This window comes from Lynx canadensis, chromosome D1 (assembly GCF_007474595.2).
Source record: "Lynx canadensis isolate LIC74 chromosome D1, mLynCan4.pri.v2, whole genome shotgun sequence".
NCBI lineage: Eukaryota > Metazoa > Chordata > Mammalia > Carnivora > Felidae > Lynx > Lynx canadensis.
The window spans coordinates 96766010-96792450 of NC_044312.2; the positions used below are offsets into that span (position 1 = coordinate 96766010).

The following is a 26441-nucleotide window of genomic DNA, read 5'->3' on the forward strand; positions in this document are numbered from 1 at the left end:
CGGGCACCACAGTGCAATTCAAAATATAGCATGTTTATTGGAGGCAACACCTGCGAAGCATGACTGGAGGGGGCAGGAGGAGGCGGGGAAGAGCCTTCAGACCGTGCTTTCCTGGGAGAGAAGAGAGAAGGAAGGGGAATGAGGGATAGAAGACTCTTGCATTGCAAGACAATTGCAAAAAAGCCTCAGCCAGGCCGACGAGGAGTCCTTGAGCCAAAGTAGGCCGATGGAGGAACCCCACGTCTCCCGGGAAGAACCTGTGCTGCTGGCACCCTGGTCCTCCATGGGCTGGGAGCAGCCTGGGGGAAGGAGAAGCAGACCGCAGGGAGACTGCAATGGTGGATCCAGGCGGACAGTAGCTGGGGCCGTCAGTCCATTAAGCCCCACCCGACAAGAGATCCCAGTGGTCATTCTCACAGCCACCGGCTTGCTTACTCACTGGGCAACCGTGGGAAATGTGCTGAAGCTCCCTGACCCTCAGAGTCGGCATCTGTGGAAAGGGGATGATGATAGCGTATCCAGGTCCAAGGACTTGTCTCCGTGTTCCACTGCTGTGTAACAAATCATCCCTGACAGTTTTGGCTTAAAAGAGTGATGTATTATTACTCATGATTCTGTGGGTTAACGGGGATAGTTAGGTAGTTCTGCAGCTTTGCGCATTATTGCTAAGGTTACTCTCAGGGGCTAAAATCAGATAGGCCCCCCTGGCTGGGACCGGATTGTGCAAGGTGCCTCTCAGCCTCCAGGCTGTCTCTCCACATGGCCTCTCCCCACTACGTGGTCTAGCCTGGGCTTCCTTACAGCATGGTGGCTGGCTTTGAAGGACAAGCATTCCAAGAGGACAAGCCCCAGGGCCTGAGCACTTGTCACACCTCTGGCTGGTACCAGGCTTGCTAATGTCCCATTAGCCTAAGCGCATGGCATGGCCAGTCCAGGGGACCACCCAGGACATTCACAGTGCTGTGGGAGGGGAGGGAAGTGATAATGTTGTTAAGTGCTTTAACACGCACCCAATGAAGAGTAGCTGGAGCGTCATGAAATTGCTCTCAGAAGGGCTGGGGGGGTGAGGCTGGGGTGGGGTGGGGAGGGGAGGGTGAGGGGGAGCCCTCTCTGGCCCTGAGGGAAATTAGAAGACTGGGCTGGGGGGAGGAAAGATGCCGGAAGCTGTGTGGCCGGAAGGATGCCCAAGAATTCCTAGGAAGAAGGGAGGTGGTAGGGACCAGCTTCATGGAGTCTGGGGATGGTGTGTGTGTGTGTGTGGGGGGGGGGTGGTTAACTCAGGTCAACAGAAGCCCGATAAGTCAGGGCAGGCCTCTCTCTCAGGGGCAAGAAGACTTCCCGCCGAGAAGTTTCCTGGTGGGAAGGATATGGGCACATGTGGTGTGACTGGAAGGAAAAGTCCTGTGGAAGCTCCGTTCATCATTTCCTGGGTCTGCCGGGTGAGAGTCACAGGAGTCAGCTCCCTCCAGAACATTCCTTGTAACTGCTTCAGTCTTGGGAAACTGGTGAGTGTGTAATACAGCCCAGTAGTGATGGGTGGAAAGAATGAAGGTTTAAATGACGGGGTGGAGGAATGCTTTGGTGGATGGATGGCCGGACAGAATCTGGAAGAGGGGAGGCTCCAAATTTATCTGTTATCTCACACAATCTTCGCAACCGCCTTCCCTTATGTCTTCACAGATGAGCAGCTGATGCCCAGAGATGCTTAACAAGTTAGAGCCACACAGTGTGTAGGTGGCTGAGCTGGGACTTGAACCCCAGAACCCTGATAACAGCTCAGTATAGATCCCATCACACCATATCCCGTACAGAGAAAGGGACATCTCAGGGGACCACAGCAAAGAGGGCCAGAGAACAAGTAGATGAGTCTGGCACCTGCCAAGGCCAGTCAGCCCCGCCCCCACCCCCTAGGGAGCCGGGCCACCCAGTCACCCCACTGCTGCCATCTCCTGCCTGCTGTCCCCTAGTATACCCAGGGCCGAGGTCACTCGGTCTCCCTCCCAGGACCTGGGCTCTTGAAGGGGGGAGGCCTCCACTTTGAAGGTGGGTGACATGCGTAGATAGTGTCACTGGAAAATGAAACAAAACTCTTTTCTTTGTGCCCTCGGCAGTATACCAAGTCCTGGGCAGGGGGACAAAAAAGCGTTTGGAACAAACTCCTCTTTGATGGCCGAAGTAGGAAGACCTTGGGGGAAAAGCAAACAGAAAGAAAAGTCTGACCTAACTGAGCCACAGCTCTGCCAGGGAGAACAGCTTATTCACGTTTGAAGAGCTATCGAATGCTGGCAGCATATTAAGTGCTGAAGGCAGGGAGCCACTGCCATCCAAATAAATCTAGGCACAGTAATGAGATGGAGAAGCCGGAGGGGAGAGCATTGGCAGGAGAGGTGGGGTGGTGGGGAGGGAAGGATCGGGGAGGCGAAGGGGCCGGCCAGCATTCCAGGCAGTGGGTTAGGGTGGCGGTTTCCCTAGCAGACCCACTTTGTTTGCCTTGGAATGTGGTTCTCTATCTTGGGGAGTCTGATGAAAGCTGTGGCCTTTATCATCCCTTTGCCAAACATACGCGCAGATAAAATGTGGGGTGGGAGGAGAGACCCCCTGCGTCCCTGCCACACAGCCCCTCTGAGACAGTGGTTCTTAACGAGTGGCATTCACCTTCCTGCCCGCCCCAGAGACACTGGTTTTGGGGAAAAGCTTCCCAGGTGATTCTGACATAGCGTCCTGGTTGAGAATGCTGTCCAGGGGCTCCGGGAACTCCAGGTGAAGTTCTTTTCGGGAGCAAAGGTTTTTTTTAAGCTAGCAGTGAGAACAAGTGAATCCAAGCCAGGAATGTACCTCATATAGCTGCAGGTGTCCTTACTGGTTTGGGACCCCCAGCCAGCTCTACAGGGCAGTTAGTGATTCACATACCAGCTCTGGAAGATCTGTGCTGTCTTCCCGTCATGCTTAGATTCAAAGCCAAAGTCTTTATCGAGGTTCACAAAATCTCACGAGATCCTTTCCTCAAATACAGCAAATACATGCTCCTACCTCAGGGCCTTTGCGCTTGCTGCTCCCCCTGTCTGGACACTGTTTCCTCAGAGAGCCCCATGGGTTACTCCCTCACTTTCTGTGGGTCTTTGCCTAATGACCTTATCTAAATAGCATTCCTTCCCGCTCTTGATCCCTTACCCAACTGGAGTATTCCTCACAGCATTTATCCAACCATATCTATTCATATATGTCGTTCATTTTCTATCACCTGCTTGAGAAGGTAAATTGCAGGAGGGCTGTATCTGTTTTGTGGCCATCCTTGTCACCAGGGCCTAGAACAGGGTCTACCACATGGCAGTTGCTCAATAAATATCTCTTGAATGGCTGAATAATGCTAATGTGCTTCTCCCGGTTGTCCAACAGCATACGAATGTCATTTTCGAATTTGGTTCAAACCGCCATGTAAACAGCGAGCTGCTTTTTGGATCTGTTTCCCATACGGATTCCCGTGTAAACTGTAAACAGGTAAACGAAGAGCAGTTAGTTACCTGACACCTGCTATATGCTCAGCCCCCACAGGCTAAAGGGAGGTACGAGCAAAGAGTCTTTCTCTTCAAGGTCCTTAGGGTCCTGTCAGGTATGAGTGCTAAGGTCAGAATACCCAGGTGGGCAGCTGCTCAGGACCTTGAAAGACAGTGGTCGCTGCTCTGAGGGGCTGGCGGGGTCAGAGGGGCTTAGCGGAGGTGTGCCCTTTGAGGAGCAGGACCCAGAGGGCAACCGCGCGGGAACCAGTGAGGTACCTGGCTCTGAGGCCCAGTCAGAGCAAGATGAGTTGCGTGAGCCAGAGCCACGGGCCCCTGACATCCTGGCGTCTCTCCTCCGCCTCCCTGCTTGGGGTTGCCTCATACAACCCGGAGACCCGGCCAAACCCAACAGGACCGTTAGGGGACTGGTGCTTTGGCCAAGTACCCAGAGAACACTGGGAAGAAGGCCTGGATTCAGACATGCCTGGAGTCAGGCATCAGTGCAGGTGGCGTAAACTCGGATAACGTTGAGGAAAACTCGCTGGGTCTCAGTTGCCCCACTTGTAAGGTGAGGCCAAGGGCACTCTCCTCACTGGATTGTGGGGAAGGCCAGAGATGTGGACCCAGAAATGTGGATGTGGACCCCTGGACCCATGTCAGCAGAGAGAGCCCCTCATTACAGACTCCCAGGTTCTGGTCACAGGTGTGTATGGGCCACAGTCTTCTGGGGTAGCACCCCCCCCCCCAACTTAGTTTCATGTCTGTCTTTGTTTGAGAAGGCACAGAAGACCGTTTGTTTGCAGACTCCTCCCCCTTCTGCCTTTCTCTGTGCCTCAGGCTCCTCTCCGAAGTGGATCTTCCTGCGGCCGAGTGGCTACTTAAAAGATCAGGGGACTGAAATCAAGGGGGTAAGAGTGATAGAGACAGGGAGATGGTGGGGGTGGAGGGCGCCTGGGTCCCGTTCTTGAGGGAGGAGCTCTGTCTCCCCTCCCCCCCCCACTGCCTCCCTGCTCGCTTTCCAGACCTGGAAAGAGAACCCAAGGGCCTTCCAAGTTAGGCCACGCCAGGCACAGGACTTGGAATCTTTCTTGCTTTGCTTTTGGAACAGAGAGATGCCAAAAGCAGCTGGGGAGGAGGACGGAGGGAGGAGCAACAGTGCTCGTCCAATCTGGATTCGAATCCTACCGCTGATGTTTTCTAGTCGTGTGACAATGGCCAGGGCACCCCACCTCTGGGAGCCTGGGGTCCTCTCTATAAGCTCGAGACCCCCAGGAGAGCCTCAGAGCACAGGGCGGGCGGTGGATTAGAACGGGTTGCGTCGCCGGTCCCTCGCGCGGCGCGCGAGCCGCTCGGTGCCCAGGCTTCCGCGCGTGCGCACTGCGCGCACCGGGCCGGCTGCTCCGGGAGGGCGCGGCCCTTCGCCCACCTTTCCTCGTCCTCCCGCCCGGGCTTCGCCGCGTCTGGGGAGGTGGCGGCCCTGTTCTCCGAGCCAGAAAGGAAAATAGGGGTTTCGCGCCCCCTCTTGGCGAATCCATGTTACGGCTGTTGTGGTCGGAAGTGGGGCCACGGGAGAGGCTCTGGCTGCCGCAGGCTGTGGGCAACGTAGGAGGTCGTGGGAAATGAGGGTTTTCCTCTGGACAAGTCTTCACTCCGCCGTCAGCGTTCACCTGCTGCTGACAACGAATTCCCTCAATTCCGTCTCAACCGCTGATAAGTTGCCAACAACACTGAACAAACACTTTATAACCAAGAAGCCCCTCTGTGCCTTGAAACTATGGCAGAACCAGAGGGGGACGCAGACCTTAAATTGCATATGGCATCCGTCCATCCGTCCACCCACCCGTCCGTCCACCCATCCGTCCATCCACCCACCCATCTGTCCACCCATCCGTCCACAAATATTGAGCTTCCCTAAAGGCCAAGCACGGTTCTTTGCCTTTGAGGAACATCAGTAAACAAAACAACTGAAGAGCCTTGGCCCTCGTGGAGTTTATGTCTGAGAAGGGGGACTGATAACAAACAATGCAGATAACAAATAAGAAAATATATGGTACACTTGGAGGAGAAAAGTGCTGTAAAAAATGACAGATAGAATAGGGGAGGAGGTACCACGGTGTGGTGAGGGTGGGAGCAGGTTGTGGAACAAAGTAGGTGATCATAGTAGACCTCTGGGGGAAGATGACATTTGAGCAAAGACAAGGAAGTGAGGGAGTGAGCCAACCAGGTACTGGGGGCAGGGCAGCGCAGGCATCAGAGCTCAGCTGGAGCAAAGGCCCTGGGCACACTCCCTGGCTTGTGTGCTTTATACCCTTGGCATGGGCCCCTACATCTACCTGGGGAGTCAGGGAGGAAGATTCCTTGGAGGAGCATAGACTTAATCTGCCAAGGAGGTGAATCTGTTAGTGGGCTTTCTGAGTGGAGGGAACAGCATGTACAAAGGATGAATGAGAGATCCTGGCATGCTGGGAGAGTTACGGGAGGGTCAGTGTTTGGTGTTGTCACCTGGAGGCGGAATGGAAGAGATGTGCAAAGAATGGGATTAGGGAGGTAGGCTATCATCGATTATTCTAGAAGCTGATATGCCACATGAATGAGTTTGGATTCAGAGGTTGCAAACTGATGGCTGAGGGGCTGACATAAACTGGTCAAACCATTTTGCTCTCTTTGCACATTTGTTACCATTGTGTCCCCCAGGTATTGGAGTTTATAACCCCTCAGAAAAGGGGAGCCGTTGGAGGATCTTAGGCACAGGAAAGATGTGATCAGATTTTTCCTTTGTAAGGTATTCTGGGGCTTCTTGAAGCCAGGGACCTTTTCCTGCATTCTGATAGTCTCAAGGTCTAACACAGCCTAACACAGGATCTAACACATGTATCATGGGTACATAATAGGTGCCCAGTGAATTGTTTTTAGCTTTAATGAGTGGGGGGGGGGGGTGAACAAATAAATGACACAAGGAATGGGCCGTCAGGGCGGGCCAGGCTGGGGGACATGTGAGGTCTTAACCCTCTGCAGTAAAGTGCCAGCCCACAGCTCATGCTTCCTCTCACTGCGGAGTCTGCCTGGGCAATGTGTCTCCAAGAGTAGTCCATAATCACCTGCCATGTTTGTTTTAGAATGCAGACTACCAGGCCCAAGTGTAGACCTACTGACTGGAATCCCTTCGTGGAGCCCAGGCATCTGCACATTAAACCAACACCCACTAAAGTTGGAGGAGAGTCGCAAGGCAGGGTATTTTCAGACTACAGCCTGCCTTTGGCCTTGCTTCTGTTTGTTGGCCCTCAGGGAAAGCAGAACAGGAACGGTCAAGCGTGAAACTGATAAGCCCACACATAGAGTTATGCAGCAGTTCTCTCATTTTGGCATATATCCTCTGACTCAGCCTCCACATCACCCTCTGTGAGGAAGGTTTCTTGATCTGCCCCTTTGACAAGGAGTAACTGAAGACCGGAAAGACCCGCAAGGATATGCTGACAGGTAAGGCTGGGGAGATTGGGACCGGGCTTTCTGGCCGCCAGCCACTCCAGTGCTGCCTTGTCGAGTTGTCCTTCCTGCCCTAGGTTAACCCACTTCAACCTGTTCTCAATCATGGCCTCTCCAGAAATGGGGAAAATTAGTAGCTCATTTGTGCTTTAATTGACATTTGCTCGCTACCAAATGCTGGTAGTATTTGAATCACCTGGCCATCTTGAGCTACCACACGGCCCCGGCCCTAGCCTACTTCCAAGAGCCCCTGGCTCTTTATTACCTCTCCAGGTGGTGCCAATGCCTCCAAAGTTTGAGAACTGTGGCTCAATGTGTGGTTCTTCCATGTGTGGATATTGCTGAGCCTTTCCTGTAAAGATGCGAAGAAAGGCCATTTTAGGTAATGGGGAGCTCCTGGGGAGATCCCTGTGAAAGGGAAAGGGTGGATCTTATTATTGCCCTTGACACTACTTTGTACTTAAAAGCAGAGCATGCGGGCACAAAGCAAGCTTAGTGACAGGAGGAGGGTGGTGGAGAGGTCTCTGAGCCCTGACATTCAAGGACAGTTTCACCAGGCATAGTAAGGATTTTAGGCCGGAGAAGAGATGAGTGGAAACAGAGATAAAGGTAAATGTGGAATGGTAAGGAGGGGGAGCCGTGGGATATGGAGTGTGAGAGGGGCTTTGGATGAGACATTGCTGTGGCTTCAGCTGGGGCTCCTGGACCCCCAGTGGGGTAGGACCCACCATCTGACTTAGGTTTTGGATTCCCAAAAGTGAGTACCAAGTTTTGAAGGTATGTGCACCCTTCCAGGAAGAGGCCTTGAGGGAGGATGGGGCCTGGGGTTAGCAGACTTGGGGTTAAAGCTCCCCTTTCCCATCCTACTTGTGTGAGTCACCTCCTTCTTTTGGGCCTCTGGTTTTTCATCTGTAAAGTGACGCTAATGGCAGTGCTCTGCTAACAGAATCCTTTTGAGAATTAAATCACCCAGGCCAGAGCTTGGCTCCGACAGTGCTCAATCAGTGTTAGCTGTCACTGATAATATTGTGATTTGGGAGAGTTTTGTGTCCTCCCCCCCTCCAAAAGTTTACATCACTCATGCTCATCCTGGATATATTGGGGGGCCTTGTTGAATTCAATGGACTGTAATAAATTATGTCATTAGTTGCTCCATCCGAAAGCTGGGAATAATTCTTACCACCTAGAGGTTAGGATTAAATGCTGCGTGTGGCTGGGGCTGCTGGGCAGCCGCTAGGCTCACTCATTAGGTAAGTGACCCGGGTTGAAAATGCTGGTCTAGTGTTTATTACCAAAGTCTGGTTGGCATATGTGTGCAACACAGGTGAGGCTGTGTTCCGATAAAACTGTATCTACAGAAACATGAGTCGGGCCTCTATTCTATCACTACACTAAAGTCTCTTGTAGATCATCTGCGAATTCTCTAGTGTCTTCCAGGCAGACACTAGTAATCTGTAGATAGCAGAACTCCAGATTGCCTTGTTCTAACTCTAATTTCTTTCCTTGCCTAATCTCGGCCAAGACCTCTGGTACAATGTCAGCTATTTGACAGTGACAATGGGTGGCCTTTCCTTTTGTTCAGGAGTTCAAACCTTTCAGAATTTCCCAAATGAGTAAGAGTCTGGCTTTTTGGCTGAGAGATGTCTAATGTTAAAGAGGTATCCATTCATCCTATTGTCTAAGTCAAGAATGGGTGTCTAATTTTGTCAGATGTCTTTTTAGTGTCTATAGATCAAATGATTTTTATTCCCCTAGGATCTGTTAAGGAGAAGTTCATTCAAATCATGGGGTTGAACCATCCTTCCATTCTGTATGATCCCATTTGGTCATAAGGTTATGTTACGATGCGTTTGGAATCTGTGTGCAAAGTGCGATTCAGCATTTAAGTATTGATAATTTGATGATAGGTAAGACTTGTCCATAGTTCTTCCTATAAACTTCATCAGATCTGTTATTGTTTAGTTGTAAAATGTGGGTGAGTTTCCTCTTCTCTGGACAGTTTAAATAGAACTGGAATAATATACTTCTTTAAATATATGGTAGAGTTCCTGGTGAGACTGTCTGGACCAGTTACTTTTTAAGGGAATTAGTCCTTTGATAACTTCTATGTAAATTGATTTCTTTTGACTTTATTTCTCACCTGAGATTAGGATTAATAAACTATATTTTTAAGCTAAATTAGTAATTTCATCCAGACTTAAACATTCTCTATATGTGCTTTTTTTTTTTTTTTTTTTGAGAATTGGCTCTTCATTTCTTTCCTACTATAAATAATTATGTAAATGTGCTCCTGTGTCCTTGGCACCTGCCCCCATATGGGTCTTTCCACTTAATGGGCTAGCACTGGAAGCAAACTTACTTGGCTATTTATATCCTAACAGAATTTTAAATTAGCTACAGCTGCATTTGAAAAACCTGCTTCCTAAATATATTAAAATTCCTAAGTGTACAATTTGAACTATGACAAATGGTATAGCCATGTAACCACAACCTCAAGTTATAGATCACGTCATCTCCCCAGAATGTTGCCTGTACCACATTGCTGTCATTTTCCCAACCTCCTCCCCAGGCAACCTCTGTTCTGATTTTTATCACTATGGGTTACTTTTGCTTGTTCCATAAGTAGAACTGTACAATGTGTACTGTGTCTGGTTTCTTTCGCTCAGTTGGCCTTAGCTTTTAAAGGCAAACTTACTTGCTCAGATTAGTAGTATCCTCTGCACAAATCTAGTCCCTCTAGCAGGGAGGAATTGGTAACACCTATTGAAATATTGATCCTTTGATGGCTACAGGATTCTAGGTTGGGAGTTATTTTCTCTCTATATGTTGAAAATAACATTTCAGGGGTACCTGGGTGGCTCAGTCGGTTAAGCATCCGACTTCAGCTCAGGTCATGACCTCATGGCTCGTGAGTTCGAGCCTTGCGTCAGGCTCTGTGCTGACAGCTCCGAGCCTGGAGCCTGCTTCAGATCCTGTGTGTGTCTTTCTCTCTCTCTGCCTCTACCCTGCTCACACTCTGTCTCTATTTCTCTCAAAAATAAATAAACGTTAAAAAAAATCTAAAAAACAAAAGAACATTTCATTGTTTTCAGGTTTCCGCTGTTGGCTGAAGTCCGCTTTTGGTCTGTTATTCCTCTGAGGGTAACTTTTTTTCTTGGCTGATTTTTGAGATGTTTGTCTTTTTGTAGATCTATAATCTCCTAAATATATACGTATATACATATATGTATGTATATGTAGATTGCTTTATTTTAATTTGCATTTGTTGGGCTTGCTGAATCCATGCTGCGGTGTCTGGTTATTTGGCACTGATAAAACATCTTATTCAGATTGCTTCTGCTCTATTTTTCTCTTCCTTTGGGACTTGAAATGAATATGTATATGTACATTTTAGATCCTCTGCTATCTTCTTTTACTTTTGTGTCTTCATGTCACGTTTTAGAAAGTTTCTTCAGCCTCTTCTTCTGGGTCATTAATTTTTTCTTTAGCTGTATCTAATTTGATGTTAAACTCTGCCATTGAGGCTTTTCACTTTTGGTCAGTGGATTTTAACCTCTAGAATTGATTGATTTCTTTCAAATTTGTCCTGTTAATAATTTCCATTTATTCTGTCAGTTTTCAGACTTGAGTTTCTATCTCCTTGAGAAGAAAAGCAATCATTTTATAGTCTACTCTTAGTAGCTGGAGTCCATTTTAGTCTTTCTGTTGTCTGTACTGGTCTTACCTCATGCTGCTTATTCATGTGTCTGTATTTTGTGTTCTGGACACTGTATTTGAAAAGTCATCCTCTGAAAAATGCAACTAAGTCTAAGGTAACCACTTCCAGAGTATTTGTCAGCTTCTGCCTGGGGGCTTGGAGTCAATACAGGAGGACAAGATTGTTGGGTGAAGTTAATCTGCCTTCAGCAATTGAGACTTCCTGGACATTGTGAAATGAGGCCAAGCTGCTGTCCATGTAAGGGCTGGTTTTCTTGTAGCTTTCTCTTGTTCTCAGGAGTTCTGGGCTAACGTGGGAGGTCTGAGGTTTAAATCCTGGCTCTACTGTGGCCTAGAAGTGACTCATCTTCATGAAGCTTCAGTTTTATCCCCTTGAATTGAGGTTTCTTCTTATCTTACATATGAGAAACTGATGCCCAGACAGGGGAGATCATTCTCACAACATGCTACAATTGGTGAGTAGGAACTATAAAATAGAATCTAGGCTCTACAAGGCTGCTTTTACCTGAGACTTCAATTTTGCAACTTGTGTTTAGGGGTCTATTTCCCCCACACCTTGCTTCTCACGCACATAAAGGAGGCTCCGCAATCCTTATCATACTTCCCATAACAAGGAGGAAGTATTTGACTGAGGCCCAAGGACTGGGACACCAGGAGAAGCTGGTACATGGCAAAGGAAAGGAAGGTCGGAGGGCAAGACCGAGCTAGAGAGCTTGTAGGGTCCTAGGGAAAGTGACATAAAAATTGTCCTGCTTGGAGTCAGGTGCTGGCATTGCAAACAAATGAGCTGGTTCTAGCTCATTTCCCATGTTCATTCCCTATTCCCAGCTTCTACTGTTTGTCAGCCCTTTGGCTCTTTTCAGAAGGTTGTTGGTATCAGTTGGGCTGGTTCTGAGCCATGGCTTCTAGCTGTTATAGAAGACCCCTGAGTGTGACCTAATTGGCAGATGGTTGGAAGCTGGGGAATGTTGAAACCAAGGGTATGTACAAGACAACTTGAGGAAAGGGTTGGTATACCTCAATACCAGACAATTTAGGGGCATTATTGCCTTTGTGGGCCAACATTTTTCACAATAGACTTTTCTTATAGAAGATATAAGTCTTGGCAGAAATCTAACTGCCAGGTTTCCTCCTGGCCTTACCACATACTCATTTCAAATACATTTTGGGGTGCCTGGGTGACTCAGGTTAAGCGTCAGACTTTGGCTCTGGTCATGATCCTGCAGTTCGTGAGTTTGAGCTCTGCATCAGGCCCTATGGTGACAGTGTGGAGCCTGCTTGGGATTCTGCCTCTCCCTCTCTTGCTGCCCTTTCCCCACTTGCTGTCTCTCTCTCCCTCTCAAAATAAATAAATAAACTTAAAAAGAATTTGGGGGCACCTGGGTGGCTCAGTTGGTTAACCACCCAACTTTGGTTCAGGTCATGATCTCATGATTTGTGGGTTTGAGCCCGGTGTCGGGCTCTGTGCTGACAGCTCAGAGCCTAGAGCCTGCTGAGAATTCTCTCTCTCTCTCTCTCTCTCTCTCTCTCTCTCTTTCTCTCTCTCTCTGCCCCTTCCCTGTTCACACTCTGTCTCTGTCTCAAAAATAAACATTTAAAAAAGAAAAAAAATACATTTTGCCAAGAAAACACACTTCTTTTAGGTACTTGCCTTAGCACTATTTGCTGTTCCATAAGCCTGCCTGGAGAGGTTCTCATCCTAACTGCTTCGAGCAGCCTTTCTCCTCGAATAGCTTGTTGGGCCACACTGGCCTCCAGTTTCCCTTCCTGATCCTGATCACTGTTTTCTTTGTACCTGGAGTCCCTGGCTGAGGGCTGGGTGGATGGGACAGAGTCGTGGAGTTTTGGTAACATCAAGGACTTCCAGGGCAAGAAGTTCAAGAGAGCCCCTAATCCAGCCTGAACTGGGATTACTGCTTAAAGTCTGGGACCGTGTGCTGGTCTAGTGGATATTACAGAGCTGTGATATCTTTGGTTTTGTTATTAAGGTGATACAGGACAAAGACCTTCAATATGTGAGAGACTAGCCCTGGAAGAAAGCAGAAACTCCCTACTTCTTGCCCATTGAAGAGAAGTCTTGTCCAGCAGTGTGGCCCTTCCCACCAAACTCCTCAGAACCAGCAGGGATGATAGGCACCACCTTTTGGAAGGCAAAACCACAGGAATCTCTGTTGACACGTAACTACCCCTCTATGCTATCCGAGTATAGATTTTCCTTGACTTATGATGGACTTCTGTCCTGATAAACCCGTTGTAAGTTGAAAATGCATTTAATACACCTGAACTACTGAGCATCATAGTTTAGTCTTGCCTACCTTAATTATGTTTAGAACACTCACACTGGCCTACAGCTGGGCAAAATCCTCGAACACTGTCCATTTTATAATAAAGTGTTGAGTATCTCATTTAGTTTATTGAATACTGAAAGTGAAAAGCAGAAGGGTTGTATGGGTACAGGATAGTTGTAAATGGTTTTTACCCTCGTAATTGTGGGGCTGACTGGGAGCTGCATCTTGCTGCCAGTGCCCAGCATCATGAGACGGGATCCTACAACACATCACTGGCCCAGGAAAAGGTTCAAATTCGAAATTCCAAGTACAGTTTCTACTGAATGCGTGTCACTTTTGCACCATCGTCAAGTCATAAAGTCAAGAACTGAACCATTCTACGTTGGGGGATGTCTGTATCTGGAAGGACCATATGAGCTCCTTATCTGCAGGGTTGAAAGCCCCATTGAAATGACCCTTTAACTTGTAGGGGAGGGAGTCTGAGCCAGAACAAAGTATTTTGCTTGTGGAACAAAGGGTTAGTCTAGACATGAGAATTTATATCTGTTCAATCTCTTTCTAAACAGTATGCGTGTTCCTAATTCTGGCGCGTGAAGTTCTTTGTATCACTGCTGATGAGAAGTTGGCACCCTAAATCAAGACTCAGTACTGTTTCGTCCTGTGGCTGCATCTGGTCACCGCTCCATCTTCTATAGCAAAGTCCTCATGGCTTTGCTCTTCTCTTCATTGACTTGGCAACATCCTGTGGTTGTGCCTCTCCTCCTAGCTACCTATGTGCCAGGCACTGTGCTAACAATAGAAAGATGAAGGCTGACCTGGGGAGATACTGAACATGTAACAGTATTAAGTGTCATGAGGGGGAAGTATAGATTGCTATGGGCATATCCCAGGCAGACTGAACATGTTTTGGAGAAGTTGGGCAGAGTGTCCAGTACTTTGAAGCGCTGGTGCAACAAACCTGTGAAGGAGGTAACGAGGCTTTGCATATGGCGGGGATGGAACTTAGAATAAGAACTCAGAATATGGCATCTAGTGGAAGGGCTGTAAATCTAGAATTTTTAGGAAAAGAGGTCTCTGTGTCTGGGAATATGAAGATTGTCATACAAAGAATTAGAGGCAGCTGTTGGCCTCAGGTTTTCTTACTGTGTGGCTTCTTGCTCTCCGATTTGTTTGGTTGATTCTTCAAGGCTTTTAAAAAGGTGTTTCTTAGGTCTTTCCCATCATGTTGACTTCTCTTCAGATGAAAGGTTGGTCTGAATAGTTAGAGGCTCTCAAAGTAGAGTCTCAGGAACTTGTTTGAACTGAAAATTCTCAGGCCCCACCCCAGATTTACCGAATCAAAGTCTGGCAGTGAGGCCTCACCATCTCTGTGCTAACTTGTTTGTTAGCACAAGTTTGAAGTTCAAGAGCCATGTATCTAGCCCCTGGTTACTAGTGATGGAAGTCTGAGGCAGCTCTCACAGTGAGCAGGTTGAAGGTATTTATAAGGAAATGACACAAAGAAGGATAGAAGGACTGAAGAAAAATAGACAAAAAGAGGGGCTGATCTTCTAGAACAAGGGATGGCAAACTTTTTCCAAACAGGGCCAGATAATGAACATTTTATGCCTTGTGAGTCATATCCTATGGTCTGTGTCACAGCTATTCAGCTCTGCCATTATAGTGTGAAAACAGCCATAGATGATATATCAACAAACAAATGTGACTGTATTCCAGTAAAACTTTATTTACAAAAAGAGGTAGTTGGATTTGGCCCTTGGGCAGTACTCACCTCTATGCTAACAGAATAATTTACTCAGGCTTTTTATTCTTTATCTCTCTCTCTCTCTCTCCCCCTCTCTCCCTCTCCCTCTCCCTCCCTCCTCCCCCCCATCTTTCCCTCTCTTTCTTTCTTTTTCTCTCTCTGTCTCTTTATTTCTACAGAATCCCCTTTTCTTAGAACACTGTAAAGCAGGAATTGCTCTGATGGAGGGAGAGGGAGGAGACCCCAGAAGCATACCTGTTCACTTTCCCCTTTTTCTCAAAGTGGGCCCTAATGCTCTTCTTCAGAACACATTTTAATGCCATTTAACTACAGTGTTCCAGGGTCTGGGCTTGGGGCCTCTTAGGCATTGCCCTCAAATGAGTCGGTAATTCTCCCTGAGCCAACATGTACCTATACCCAAGTCATGGAAGTAGGAGGAGGCAGTGAGGAGCCTGAGATCGGGCCTGGATCTCCTCAGGGTCAAGGAGGGTTTCCTTTAATGCACTGTGTGGTCTCTCGCTTTCTCTGCAGGTTCCAGCCAGCCTGCTGAGGCCAAGACAAAGACCCAGAGCATGAGTCATCGATTAGGCATGTGCCGTATGCCCTCTGCCCAGATGAGGGGTCAGGGCCTCAGAAACCAGAGAATCCACACCCACCTGATGGAGATGATGCTGCACTTGAAGCAGACCATAGAGAAGAACCTCATGCACCTAACGACCAGGCACCTGCAGCAGGACCTGGTGCTGGAGGAGCAGAGGCACAGTCAGGCTGCCAGTGAGGAGGAAGCCCTCCTGGGCCGCTTAATTTACCAGTTGGTCAACCTCCTACAGTCTGGGGCCGTGGGTGGCCTAGGGCTCCAACCATCTTGCCCTTCCCTGGACGTTAGGCGTGATGTCAGAGGTGGGCAGTGGGCCCAGTCCTCCAGGCAGCCTGACTGGCCAGTTCACCAACTGAGTGATCTTGAAGCTACATTTGTCAGTCAGCACCTGTCCAGCCGTGGGATTGACATCTCTGCCTTATACCACTCCAGCTTCCAGGACTACAAGATCTACCAAAGAGACAAATACCACGAGGACAAGAACACCATGGTGAGGATGAGGGCAGGGGGAGACACCTATTCAAGGGCCCCAATCACTAGGGTTGACTGAGTCCTGTGCCAAGTACTGGGCTCTCTTACTCTTCTTAGCTCCGTAAAGTAGACGCTATTGTCGCCTTATAGATAAGGGAATGGGCACAGAAACAAGGTGACATGCCTAATAAAATTAAGAGCTGTGTCTGAGTCCCCTGCCTTCCAGTTCCCCCAGACTCCCGCCACCCACCCCCCACCCCCGCAGTCTGCTTTCCCTGAGTCCATGCTCTTCCCCACTAGGAGTCACTGTGATCAAAGTGGTAAGCAGACATGCCCTCATGGAACTCAGTCTAGTGATGAATGTAGTCAGCCATTGGGGAAAGGAACATGAATAATAATTCCAAGTGTACAAGGGGTTGCCTGCTTCGGGTGGTCTAAGGTGTCTTAAAGACTGAATCAGCCAGCCATATGGTGGAGGTGGTGGGAGGGGGGACCTCTAGGTAGGAGGAACTACATGTGTGAAAGCTTCGTGGTGGGAAGGGCTGGGAGTGATAAGGGAAAGGCTAGGTTGGGGGAAATGAGTGCTGTGACGAGGTGTGGATGGGGGCAGGCCATTGTGAGGTGTTGGGATGGTATCCTAAGTGTTAGGGAGCCAACGAGAGACTTCCAGCAAGGGAGGTTCACTACAGCTCTCCAGCCAAAGGATGGAGGACAGTGCTAGTCAAACCTTCTTTTCTGTTTCTAGCTAAGTGATGTGTGGTCAATGGCCATCTGCTTCTCTGGGGACCAACTGAGCCCAGTATTTCCACTGGACTCTGAGGGACCATATCTCCTCCAATAAGTTGAAGGGCCCTCTCATGGAAGCAGAGATGGGTATGAGGCAGGTACTGGGTCAGGCAGGTGGGTTCTGCCCATCGCTGTGGTCACGTGGCTAGTAGGTTATTCAATCTTTCTGAGATTCACTCTCTTTAAATCATGTGCTAGGGTCTGGCACATGATAAGAACTCAACGACTGGTATCTGGTATATAAGTACTATGTGGCTCTGAAGGGGAAAACTTGCAAGCTGTAAGATTTTTGGGTCTGTGAAAGTTTTCTAGCACTTGAAGTTGTTAAACATGGATTGAACTGCCTCATGGGGCAGTGAGATTTCCATTTGAAATAACCTAGGATGAGTATTTACTAGAATGTTTAAGGAGGCCCATATAGGGCAGGGCAAATGGACTGATCTCAGATTCCTTCCATCTCCAGGGCTTCATTAACCTTGGACTCAGTGAGAATAAGCTCTGCCTCGATCTGATGACTGAACGGGTAAGCCAAGCCCTGTGCTATGCTGGGACCCGCCATCGGGCCTAGTCTCACTAGAATGTTTCTTAGCAAGTGGCAGATACAGGAGTTGGACTTAGGAGTTTGGGGAAAGAAGGGAGAAAAGAGCTTCTAGAATAGCACATCTAACCTTCTGACTTACTGACTGTGTTTGGAGGTGTGCTGTGGACGGGTATATGGTGGGTAGGCTGCCAAGGGAGCCTCTGGCCCTGTAGGGCCATCAGACACTCCCCAGTGATTCTCTATTTGTATAGTCTATGACAAGATTGGGCTTCCATTCATTAAGGGGCATGTTTCCCTGTTCGTCTTCTGTCAGGCCCTGTGTTGTAGGGCAAACACCCAGATGTGTCTGAGCCGTGGGATGAGGCCTGTTGGGCTTCCTTGGGCCAGCTGTCCTCATGCTCTGTTTGTCCACAGTTGAGTCAGAGTGATATGAACTACATTGAGGATGACTTGCTGCAATATCCTGATTGGAGAGGGCAACCATTGTAAGTAACTTCCAGATCTAAAGTCTCTTGGCCCCTAGACACCTGCTCTCATCCAGGGAAGGACCCAAAGCACCAGATTTTTGGTTGGCTACCTCCCTATTTCTTTGGGTAACAACTTCTACAAAATATCTAGAGTGAAACCTCATCAGGAGCCTGGTGTCATAGAAATAACACTGCCCTATAATTCAAAAGGCTTGATTTCTTGTCTCAACTCTCATACTTCTTGTCTGTGTCGCCTGGGGAGTTGATCGCCTCAGTCAGTAACCTGTAACATGAGGTTGGATACCTTGCTCTTTGGAAAAGACTGTAGTCTAGATCCCGAATGAGGAAGGGCCCCTGGGCCTGGGCACCACAAAGTCTCTCTGGGTTTGTCCACAGCCTGCGAGAAGAGGTGGCCCGGTTCCTGACCTACTACTGCAAGGTACCTGACCAACTTGATCCAGAAAATGTGAGTCAGTTTCCCACCCTCACTGCCCCCTTGGTAGAGGGCTTTATTTTTGGGGGACTCTTTTGTATTTTCTAGAACGAGTAGAGACCCTCAGGGCCAGGACAGAGGAAAGGCCAATGGATAAGGCCAGTGGATAACCAGATAAAGAGGTTCCTGATACCCGTCCTAGGGGGAGGGAGAAAAAAGGGCTAGACCTTCTTATATGGGGGATGGGTTTTGATTTCTGTCTTCTGTCCATCTTCAGGTAGTTGTTCTAAATGGCTGCTCCTCTGTATTCTCCACACTGGCCATGGTTCTTTGTGATCCAGGGGGTAAGTTAATGGGCTTTGCTTTCCCTCTGGGAAATAGCAGCACAATGGGCACTGGACCTTAGGGAAGAAGAATATCTTGACCCAAGGCCTTTCCCCTAAAGTACTGGGACTTCTACATTGATCAGAACATCTTCCTACTATTTCTGTAGTAGCGAGAGATTTGGGTCCCCATTTAATATGGAAAGAAAACGTGTGATGGTCCTCAGTGAGTTATGCTTTAGAAATGTGACAATGGGAGCCAATTCAGTATATTCTTAGCTGGGCTTCTGGACTCAACTCCAATACAGAGAGCCCTGGTAAACTGGCTCACAATATAGATTTCCTATCCTCGTCCACCAAACAAACAAACAAACAAAATACACACACACAACCCCTCCCCCCCACCTGAACAAACAAACAAAAAACTAATTAGTTCTAGATCAAACAAGGCTGAGGGATCTGTTCTTGGTCTCCCTCCAAACAACACCCAAACAAGAGTCTCAGATCTTGATGAGCTCTGGCTGCATAGAAGGAAGTTACCAAGATGGCGGTTTCATTCAAAGGAGTGAGTCCTTGGTTTGCTCATCAATGAGGCCAAAGGAATGGGAAGAAAAGAACCCATGGGTTCACCAAGTCTAGGTAACCTGAGCCATGCAGAGAGATGAGCGCCCTCTCTGGGCACAGACCTCAGCCTCTTGTGTTCCTACTGGAGCTGGTAAGACTCAGTGGATGACTAGCATTTCACCTGTTAGCAAGCCTATTTTGGTTTGTAACCTGGATTCTGAGCCATTCATAGCAATATTCTTCCCCTTCTCCTTCTCTAGCATACCCCCAAAGAAGAAACTTCTCTAGTGTTCCCCAAATAACATTTATAAGAATGCAACTTTTATAGAGCCTGAGCCCAAAAGCATTAAGCCCCAAGCAGGATGGATTGCCAAACTAACCTTCTCTGTCTATAGTGTTGCTGCTGGTCTGGGGGGCCTGGCGTGTTCTGACGGGGAGACCATGGACTGACGACTTTGTCTCCCTGTGCTTCCAGAGGCCTTTCTGATTCCTGCCCCCTTTTATGGTGGCTTCGCCTTTAGTGCCTGCCTGTATTCGAAAGTTGAGCTGATTCTTGTCCACCTGGACAGTGAGGTCAGAATGGGGACCCTTCCCCCTGCTTAGCCCACCTAGGCAATGGAAGGTCTCTAGGGCATTTGGAAGGTGTAGGGGAACTCTCTTTCCTCCTATATAAGTGACAGTGGGGGGAGATGGAGAAATTAGAGCAAAGAAGGCAAGTGGGGCTGCAGCCCTGGGCATGAAGCATTGTTCAGTGTCTGTGGGATGAGGAACTAAGGCTTAGAAGCTTTCTGGTAGGCAGTTCTCAGACAGCGTTTGTCTTCCAGGTCACAGATGCAAATCCCCATCCTTTCCAGCTCACTGTGGACAAGCTGGAGCAAGCTCTACTTGAGGCTAGGCTTACAGTAAGGAGGGACCTCTGTCTTCAGGGTGGGCACTGCTGTCCCTGAGAAGGGTTGAGGACTGAGACCCAGTACAACCTTCTCACCACGGTGGTATGGGCTCCTTCGGAAGAAGCAGTGTCCCAGGTGCCATGTCCCCCTGGGAGCCCTGAGCCTTGTCTATGGCAGCCCCCAGAGCTCCTTCTGGGGCTGCATGTTCAAGATCCCACCTAAAGGAGCTGAGATCCCAATGAGGCCTTGGTTGGGTTTCCATAATGGGGTGTCCTGATGTGACCTTTAGCTGAACTTCAGGTAGATGTGTAGGACTTGTGTTCACTCAGTTATGGTTTTTTATATTTTTTTTTTAGGGGAAAAAGGTCAGAGCCCTCATTCTAATCAACCCTCAGAATCCTTTGGGAGATGTCTACTCTCGAGACTCACTACAAGAATACCTGGAGTTTGCCAAGAGGTAAGAGTTACACCCCTCAAGACTACACAAAGTCCCTTAATGTTCTGATCACTCACGGTCAAGAAGTCAGAACCAGACAAAATTTACTCCAATATTTTTACTGCACAGTATACTTTGCAAAGCTATGTAGAACTCACACTGAAATTGAAGGAAAAGGCGCCCACATGCTTCAACCCTACATTTTTGGGCCATTTTGCCTTTTTTCTTTTTTTTTCTTGCCCAGGTACAGACACCTACATAACAATTATGATCTGGTTTTGTTGCTTTTCCAATTCTTGTTGTGTAACCACTCTCTCCCAGCATCCATTTCCCAAACTACTTGGCCTGAGGTGCTGAGAAAGACAGACTTTCAGACCTTGTGGGGTGAAGATGTGTCTCCAGAGAACCCTCATGTCCCATTCCTACAAACATGTTGACATCCACCATCTCTGGAGTTCTGAAATAGCCCTATTGTTTAGGGTACCTAATCTCCCATTTTCCAGAAGAAACACTTATTCAAATTTCATAACTCTAATCCAGACCAATTCATGGCAGAACAGGAGGACAAGAGGATGAACACTGGAAGTCCGTGGGCTGGAATTTGGCAGAACTAGGTTCAAATCCCAGCTCTAGCATCTGCTGATTGAGGAAATGAACTATGTCTCAGAAACTGTTTCTTCATCTGTGAGATGGAGATACCACCACTGCTTCAGAGGGTTGTTGGGAAAATAAACAAGATGATGTGCATTAGCACTGAGCCCACTGAATGCCCCTACTCAGTTCGGACCCTGGGTGGGAGCTCCCTGACTACACCAGATATAAAACTCTTTGGGACACCCAGCCCTCCTCGTTGGTCTCTGCTTTACAGTTGAAGGGTTAGATGTTCTCCTGAGTGTCTTTGGGTCCTCTTCCTTCCTACCCCCGAGCTAGGTCTAAAGACCCCTTCTGGTGGCCACCCCCCTTCTACCTTGCCATGCCGCTTGGAAGGGTTGGATGGGCTGCTGGAGCAGTAGGAGTAGCTGATCTGTGTCCAGAGAAGACCATAAAAGAAAATGAGTTGAGATTGGAGAGCGCCTAGACATTCTCCTTCTTTTACCCAAACTGCAGGTACCACCTTCATGTAATTATAGATGAGATTTACATGCTGTCTGTGTTTGATGAATTCATCACATTCCACAGTGTTTTGAGCATGGAAAGGTGAGTTGGCCTCAGCTGTTGGGAATGAGAGCCAGGAGGTTCCTGCTTTTGCAGGGTGAGTTCATGTGCCATAAACTTTACCAGCTATGTGCTAGGAAAAGGACTAAGTGCCACTGGGAGTGTGAAAATGAGCAAAGCATCATCTTTCCTCTCAAGTGTCTTTAAGTTTATTTATTTTGAGAGAGAGGATGTGAGTGGGGGAGGGGAAGAGAGAGGGAGAGCAAGAATCCCAAGCAGGCTCCACGCTGTCAGCACAGAGCCTGATGTGGAGCTTGAACTCATGAACTGTGAGATCATAACCAGACCTGAAATCCAGAGTTGGATGCTTAATCGACTGAGCCCCTCAGGTGCCCCCCAGGTGTCTTTTTTAAATGCCATTTTGTACATGAGATAACTTGACAGCATGGTAGAAGGTTACTGTCAACATAAAGCCCTACAGAAGGTCAGGGAGGAACTTCTTAATATGCAGTACACAGGGAGAGAATAGAAATAGGGGGAAACTTTTTAAAAAAATTTTATTTTGAGAGAGATTGAGTGAGCACGAGCAGGGGAGGGGCAGAGAGAGAGGGAGAGAGAGAGAATCCCAAGCAGGCTTGGTGCTGATAGCACAGAGCCAAATGCAGGGCTTGATCTCATGAACCATGAGACCATGACTTGAGCTGAAATCAAGAGTTGGATGCTTAACTGACTGAGCCAGCCAGGCGCCCCTAAGGCAAAACTTTCTTAAGGATAGTATATGGCCCTAAGATAGGATCCCAGCAGCCAAAGCAAGGCGAGGGCATGCCCAGCAGAAGGAGCAGCTTCACCAAAAATGGGACAATAAGAAATAGGTGAGCACATTTTAGAAACAATGGGTGGCCCATATGTGTGAAGAGCTAACTGCTAAAAAGATGGCTTTGGATCAGCTACAGGAAGGCCACCAGCCAGGCTGAGGGTCCTGGACTTCGTTCAGTGGGCGCTTGGGAGCTGTCCCGTCTAGTTCGCCAGCGATACCTGTTGTTGATTTCCTGGCTTAACTGGGGCAGCTGTTTCTTGAACTTTGGGCCCTGTAGGTCTTTTTGTGTAGGAAGGACCTCAAGTCCATTTTCCCCTTCTTACCCGCATTGACCCCAAGTGTTCATTCTTTAGCTACTTCTTCATAACCATGATTGTACTGTCTCCTCTCCAGTTTGCCTGACCCCAACAGGACCCATGTGATCTGGGGCACCAGTAAGGTGAGCCCCAGCTTCCTGTCTTTGGGTAGGAAAGGAAAGGGAGCCAGGAGGTGGGCAGACCAGGTATTTCTTCCCCTACTTCTTTTCCTCTAGGATTTCGGCATCTCTGGCTTCCGCTTTGGTGTTCTCTACACCCACAACAGGGAGGTGGCCTCTGCTGTGAGCTCTTTTGGCTACCTCCATGGCATTTCTGGCATTGCCCAGCATAAGTTGTGCCGGCTGCTCCAGGACAGAGGTACTGAGTCCCATCCCGGGCTGGGATCTTGGCTAGACTCCATGGCCATGGGGATTCCTGGGTCTGCTTGGGCCTCCGATGTATGTCTGAAACACTGAGACTCTGTTTGCTGTCTTGGGCTCAGTGGTGGCAGGACAGGAAGTTTTGAAGAAGGGCAGGATGTGGCTCTGATAGTGTAGTAGGGCAGAGATGGAAGACGGAGCTGCTGGTCTGAAACGTAGATGGGCCTTGTGTCTAACTGTCTGGGGGCTCATGCTCTGCCCGGACAGGGATAGTCAAATTGTACTCTAAGGCTTGAAAGCCCAAAATTTGCCTTTATGTGGAGGTCAGTTTTCCCTCCCCAGTGCCCTGCTTGCTTTAGCCAAAGCTTACAAAGAAATGCCATGACTCCTTGAATATGACTTGGCTTCATCATCTAAGGTGGCCAAAGGAGGGCTGCCATTTGGGCAAGTTGGTGTGGCTAGATCTATGGCACCTGGATTCGACTTCCTCCGTGGATCACAAGTGAATACTGGCTTCAGAGGAAAGACCCCCCCCACACCCCCTCTGTCTAATGCCATGGCCCAAACTTAGATAAGGCCCTGTCTCTTTAATTCCCTATAACAGAGCAGATGCCAGGCTGGAGGATTTAAATTAAAAGCTGGTATAGAATGTTACAAATGAATGTCATTCAATAATCTGGTTTAGAGACACTGTCTTTAAGCTTTGGCAGGGGGAAAGGGGCAGATAGGAGAAATCCAAGCAGATGTCTCTGGTGGATGGTGCCAGGCCCTTTTGATATTTGGCAGAAACCAGGTGCCTAGCCCCTCGAACACTAGTTCTCAGCCTTCGACACATGGGAACTGTCTGGGGAGCTTAAATGCTGATATATGGGTGTTCTCCCCCAAGATTCTGATTTAGATGATCTAGGGCTATAACCTGGGCATCAGGACTTTTGAAAGCTCCCCAAGCATATCTAGGGTTCTCAAAGTCTGCTGCGTGAGGCTCTGAGGCAGGAGGTAAGGAGGGCTCTGATTATCTGCTACTTGCCCAGTTGACAATAGCAACATCAACCTCACTTAGGGGGTACCCTGACTCTTTGTATCAGGGGTGTAAATCCAAATAGAACATCCCTACCAGACTATTGAGAAGCCTCATATCTCTACCTCGGCTCTAGGTAAGTGGTGGGTGTGTTGGGGATAAAGGTCATCAAATATAATACAGAGTCAGCCTTGAATAGGAACAGCTGGCACAAAGCCCAGGTAGGGAGCCTTGGGTAAGGATCCCTCTGGCAGATCTCTGCCACAAGCCCTGTGACAGCGGTCTTTCCCCACCCATCCAGAGTGGATTGACAAAGTATACCTGCCCACCTACCGCTCCCGGCTGCAGATAGCTCACGGATACATGACCAAGAAGTTGGAGGCATTAGGGATCCCTTTTCTCAACCGTGGCTCTGGCCTCTACATCTGGATGAACTTGAAAATGGTGAGCTCTGGGATGAGGCCCAGTGCCGTTGGGCAGACCTACCGGATGGGTCCTGGGCTCAGCTCCGTCCTTCTGCCTGCCCTAGTACCTGGATCCGTGCACCTTTGAGGAAGAGCTGCTCCTGCATCGCCGCTTCCTGGACAACAAGCTGATATTGTCCCGTGGCAGGACCTACATGTGCAAGGAGCCCGGCTGGTTCCGTATCACCTTTGCGGATAAGCCCCTCCTGCTAAAACAAGGTGAATGGTCCTGACCTCCAAATCCTGGCATCCTTCAAAGATGCCTCACCAACTCCTCTGTCGCCCGGTTCCTGAATCTTCCTGTTTTTGGCCTTTAGCAGCCGATAGCGCTAGCCCTCCTATACCATCTGTTCCATTTTCCGTTTTTTTGTTTTTTTTTTAAGTCTATTTTGAGAGAGACAGCGCGAGTGGGGGAGAGGCAGAGAGGGAAAGAGCGAGAATCCCAAGCAGGCTCTGCACTGTCAGCACAGCAGAGCCTGACTTGGGGCTCGAACTCATGAAACCTTGAGATCATGACCTGAGCCGAAACCAAGAGTTGGATGCTTAACCATCTGAGACACCCAGGTGCACCCCACTTTCCTATCTCCTATTTCCCAAGCTCCTTTGCAAACAGGAACAGATAGGCACTTGAAGGACACTGCGCCCTTTGGGTATCTGTTCTGTGCATGCATTGAGCAGGGCATTGGGACTATCAGCTAATCAGAAGCGGTACACTGCCCTTGTGCAGCCGTGGTTTGGTAGGTGAGACAGACGGAGGACCATGGAGGTCCCTGTACATTATACTGTGGTGTTTCAGATTCTCCTCGGAAGGTTATAGAGAACATGACCTTTATTTCACCAACTTTTTTATTGCATCTCTCCACATACCAGACACTCTTCTACCTTCTGGGAATAGGAGTGTTAACGAGAGAACGTTTATGTTACAGAAACATCTTTTAGAGCATGGACTGAGCCAAAGGACACTAGAGGCAGATAGAAACCCTGATGAGGACAAAGCTATAAGCCAGGTTACAGGATCGGAGATATGAAGGTGTCTGGCAGGTGGATGCTGTGATAACGAAGCTTAGCAAGAGACCCTGGGGAGGCGGCAGGTAGACTGGGAAATCTGTCCCAAAGAAGGGAGGATTGAACTTCAGCATCCCTGAACGAGGGGCTCTGTGGTGGTCTGCCATGATCTAGGGATGTCTGGAACCCACCCGCAAGCCCATTAAGTCTTCATTTCTCTGTCCCCATTTGGACTCTCTAGCCATGCACCGGTTCTGTCAGGTGCTCTCGGAGCAGAAGCAGGATCTGATCATGAAGCAACTGGAGAATGCACAGAGAGAGTAAGTGGGCTGCCGCCAGTCACATGCTCAGGGCATCCCTGACATCAGCGTCTGGTCCAGAAGGCTGAGGGTTTTGGCCTGATGCTGTGACAGAGCCAACAAGGGGCTCTTCCAGGAGTGGGCTCATCTGACCCAATCATCAATTTTCTCAAGCTGAGGATCTGTCGTTTTGGAAGCGTTGCACCTTTTTTAGTCTTTGCTAGCCATTGTGTGCCTATGTGGAATGCTTTTATAGAGTTTGGGGTGGGAGCTTTTGGGGTCCCTATTTTGATGGTTTTACTTTTGTATTTAGTATCTAATAAATTTAATCTTCTCTTAAACTCTAGGCCTATTTTATTTCTTTACATTCTTTTGTATCATCTTTGGGTTTTTTTTTTTTTTTTTTTTTGGTCCTTTTTAAATTCTAAGGCAGGTTATATGTGAAGAATACTGCATGGGGAAGGTCAGAAAGGAGGGAAAAAAGCGATCTCTAATTGACAGAGCACGTTCTAGCTGTCAGGATCCTATGAGACACTGCATCCCATGAGATCAGGCCCACCTTACACCTGAGTGGGTAAGTGCAGGGTGGGGGCATAATACCAGACGTCCCTTCTTCCAAATAGGAGTTCTTTCCATTTGCGCCCCGTTCAAGAGGCTTTTAGAATTAATCTCTGGCGATGAGCCTGGGATCTCCCAGTTTCATATCGGGTGTTTTCAGCTGTTGGAATCACATCACCTGGGAGTTGCTCTGTAAAGCTCTTAGATATCT

General features: G+C 48.5%; 1 protein-coding gene across 2 annotated transcripts in view; it reads left to right on the forward strand.

The window, feature by feature from the left end:
• ACCSL (1-aminocyclopropane-1-carboxylate synthase homolog (inactive) like) overlaps positions 1-26018 on the forward strand; it is an 83978-nt gene extending 57960 nt beyond the window's left edge. Inside the window, exons 3-17 of one of the 2 annotated variants that reach the window (XM_030332442.1) lie at positions 6880-6974; positions 15261-15817; positions 17048-17107; positions 17540-17610; positions 17989-18058; positions 18303-18369; positions 19388-19485; positions 19737-19814; positions 20159-20259; positions 21346-21435; positions 22604-22649; positions 22743-22884; positions 24206-24348; positions 24434-24587; positions 25615-26018. In XM_030332442.1, the coding sequence (XP_030188302.1) occupies positions 6965-6974; positions 15261-15817; positions 17048-17107; positions 17540-17610; positions 17989-18058; positions 18303-18369; positions 19388-19485; positions 19737-19814; positions 20159-20259; positions 21346-21435; positions 22604-22649; positions 22743-22884; positions 24206-24348; positions 24434-24587; positions 25615-25697 (1770 nt within the window). In that variant the 5' untranslated portion in view covers positions 6880-6964 and the 3' untranslated portion in view covers positions 25698-26018. The remainder of the gene's footprint in view (positions 1-6879; positions 6975-15260; positions 15818-17047; positions 17108-17539; positions 17611-17988; positions 18059-18302; positions 18370-19387; positions 19486-19736; positions 19815-20158; positions 20260-21345; positions 21436-22603; positions 22650-22742; positions 22885-24205; positions 24349-24433; positions 24588-25614) is intronic. The other variant, XM_030332443.1, reaches the window with a different exon arrangement.
• Positions 26019-26441: the final 423 nt, after the last annotated feature.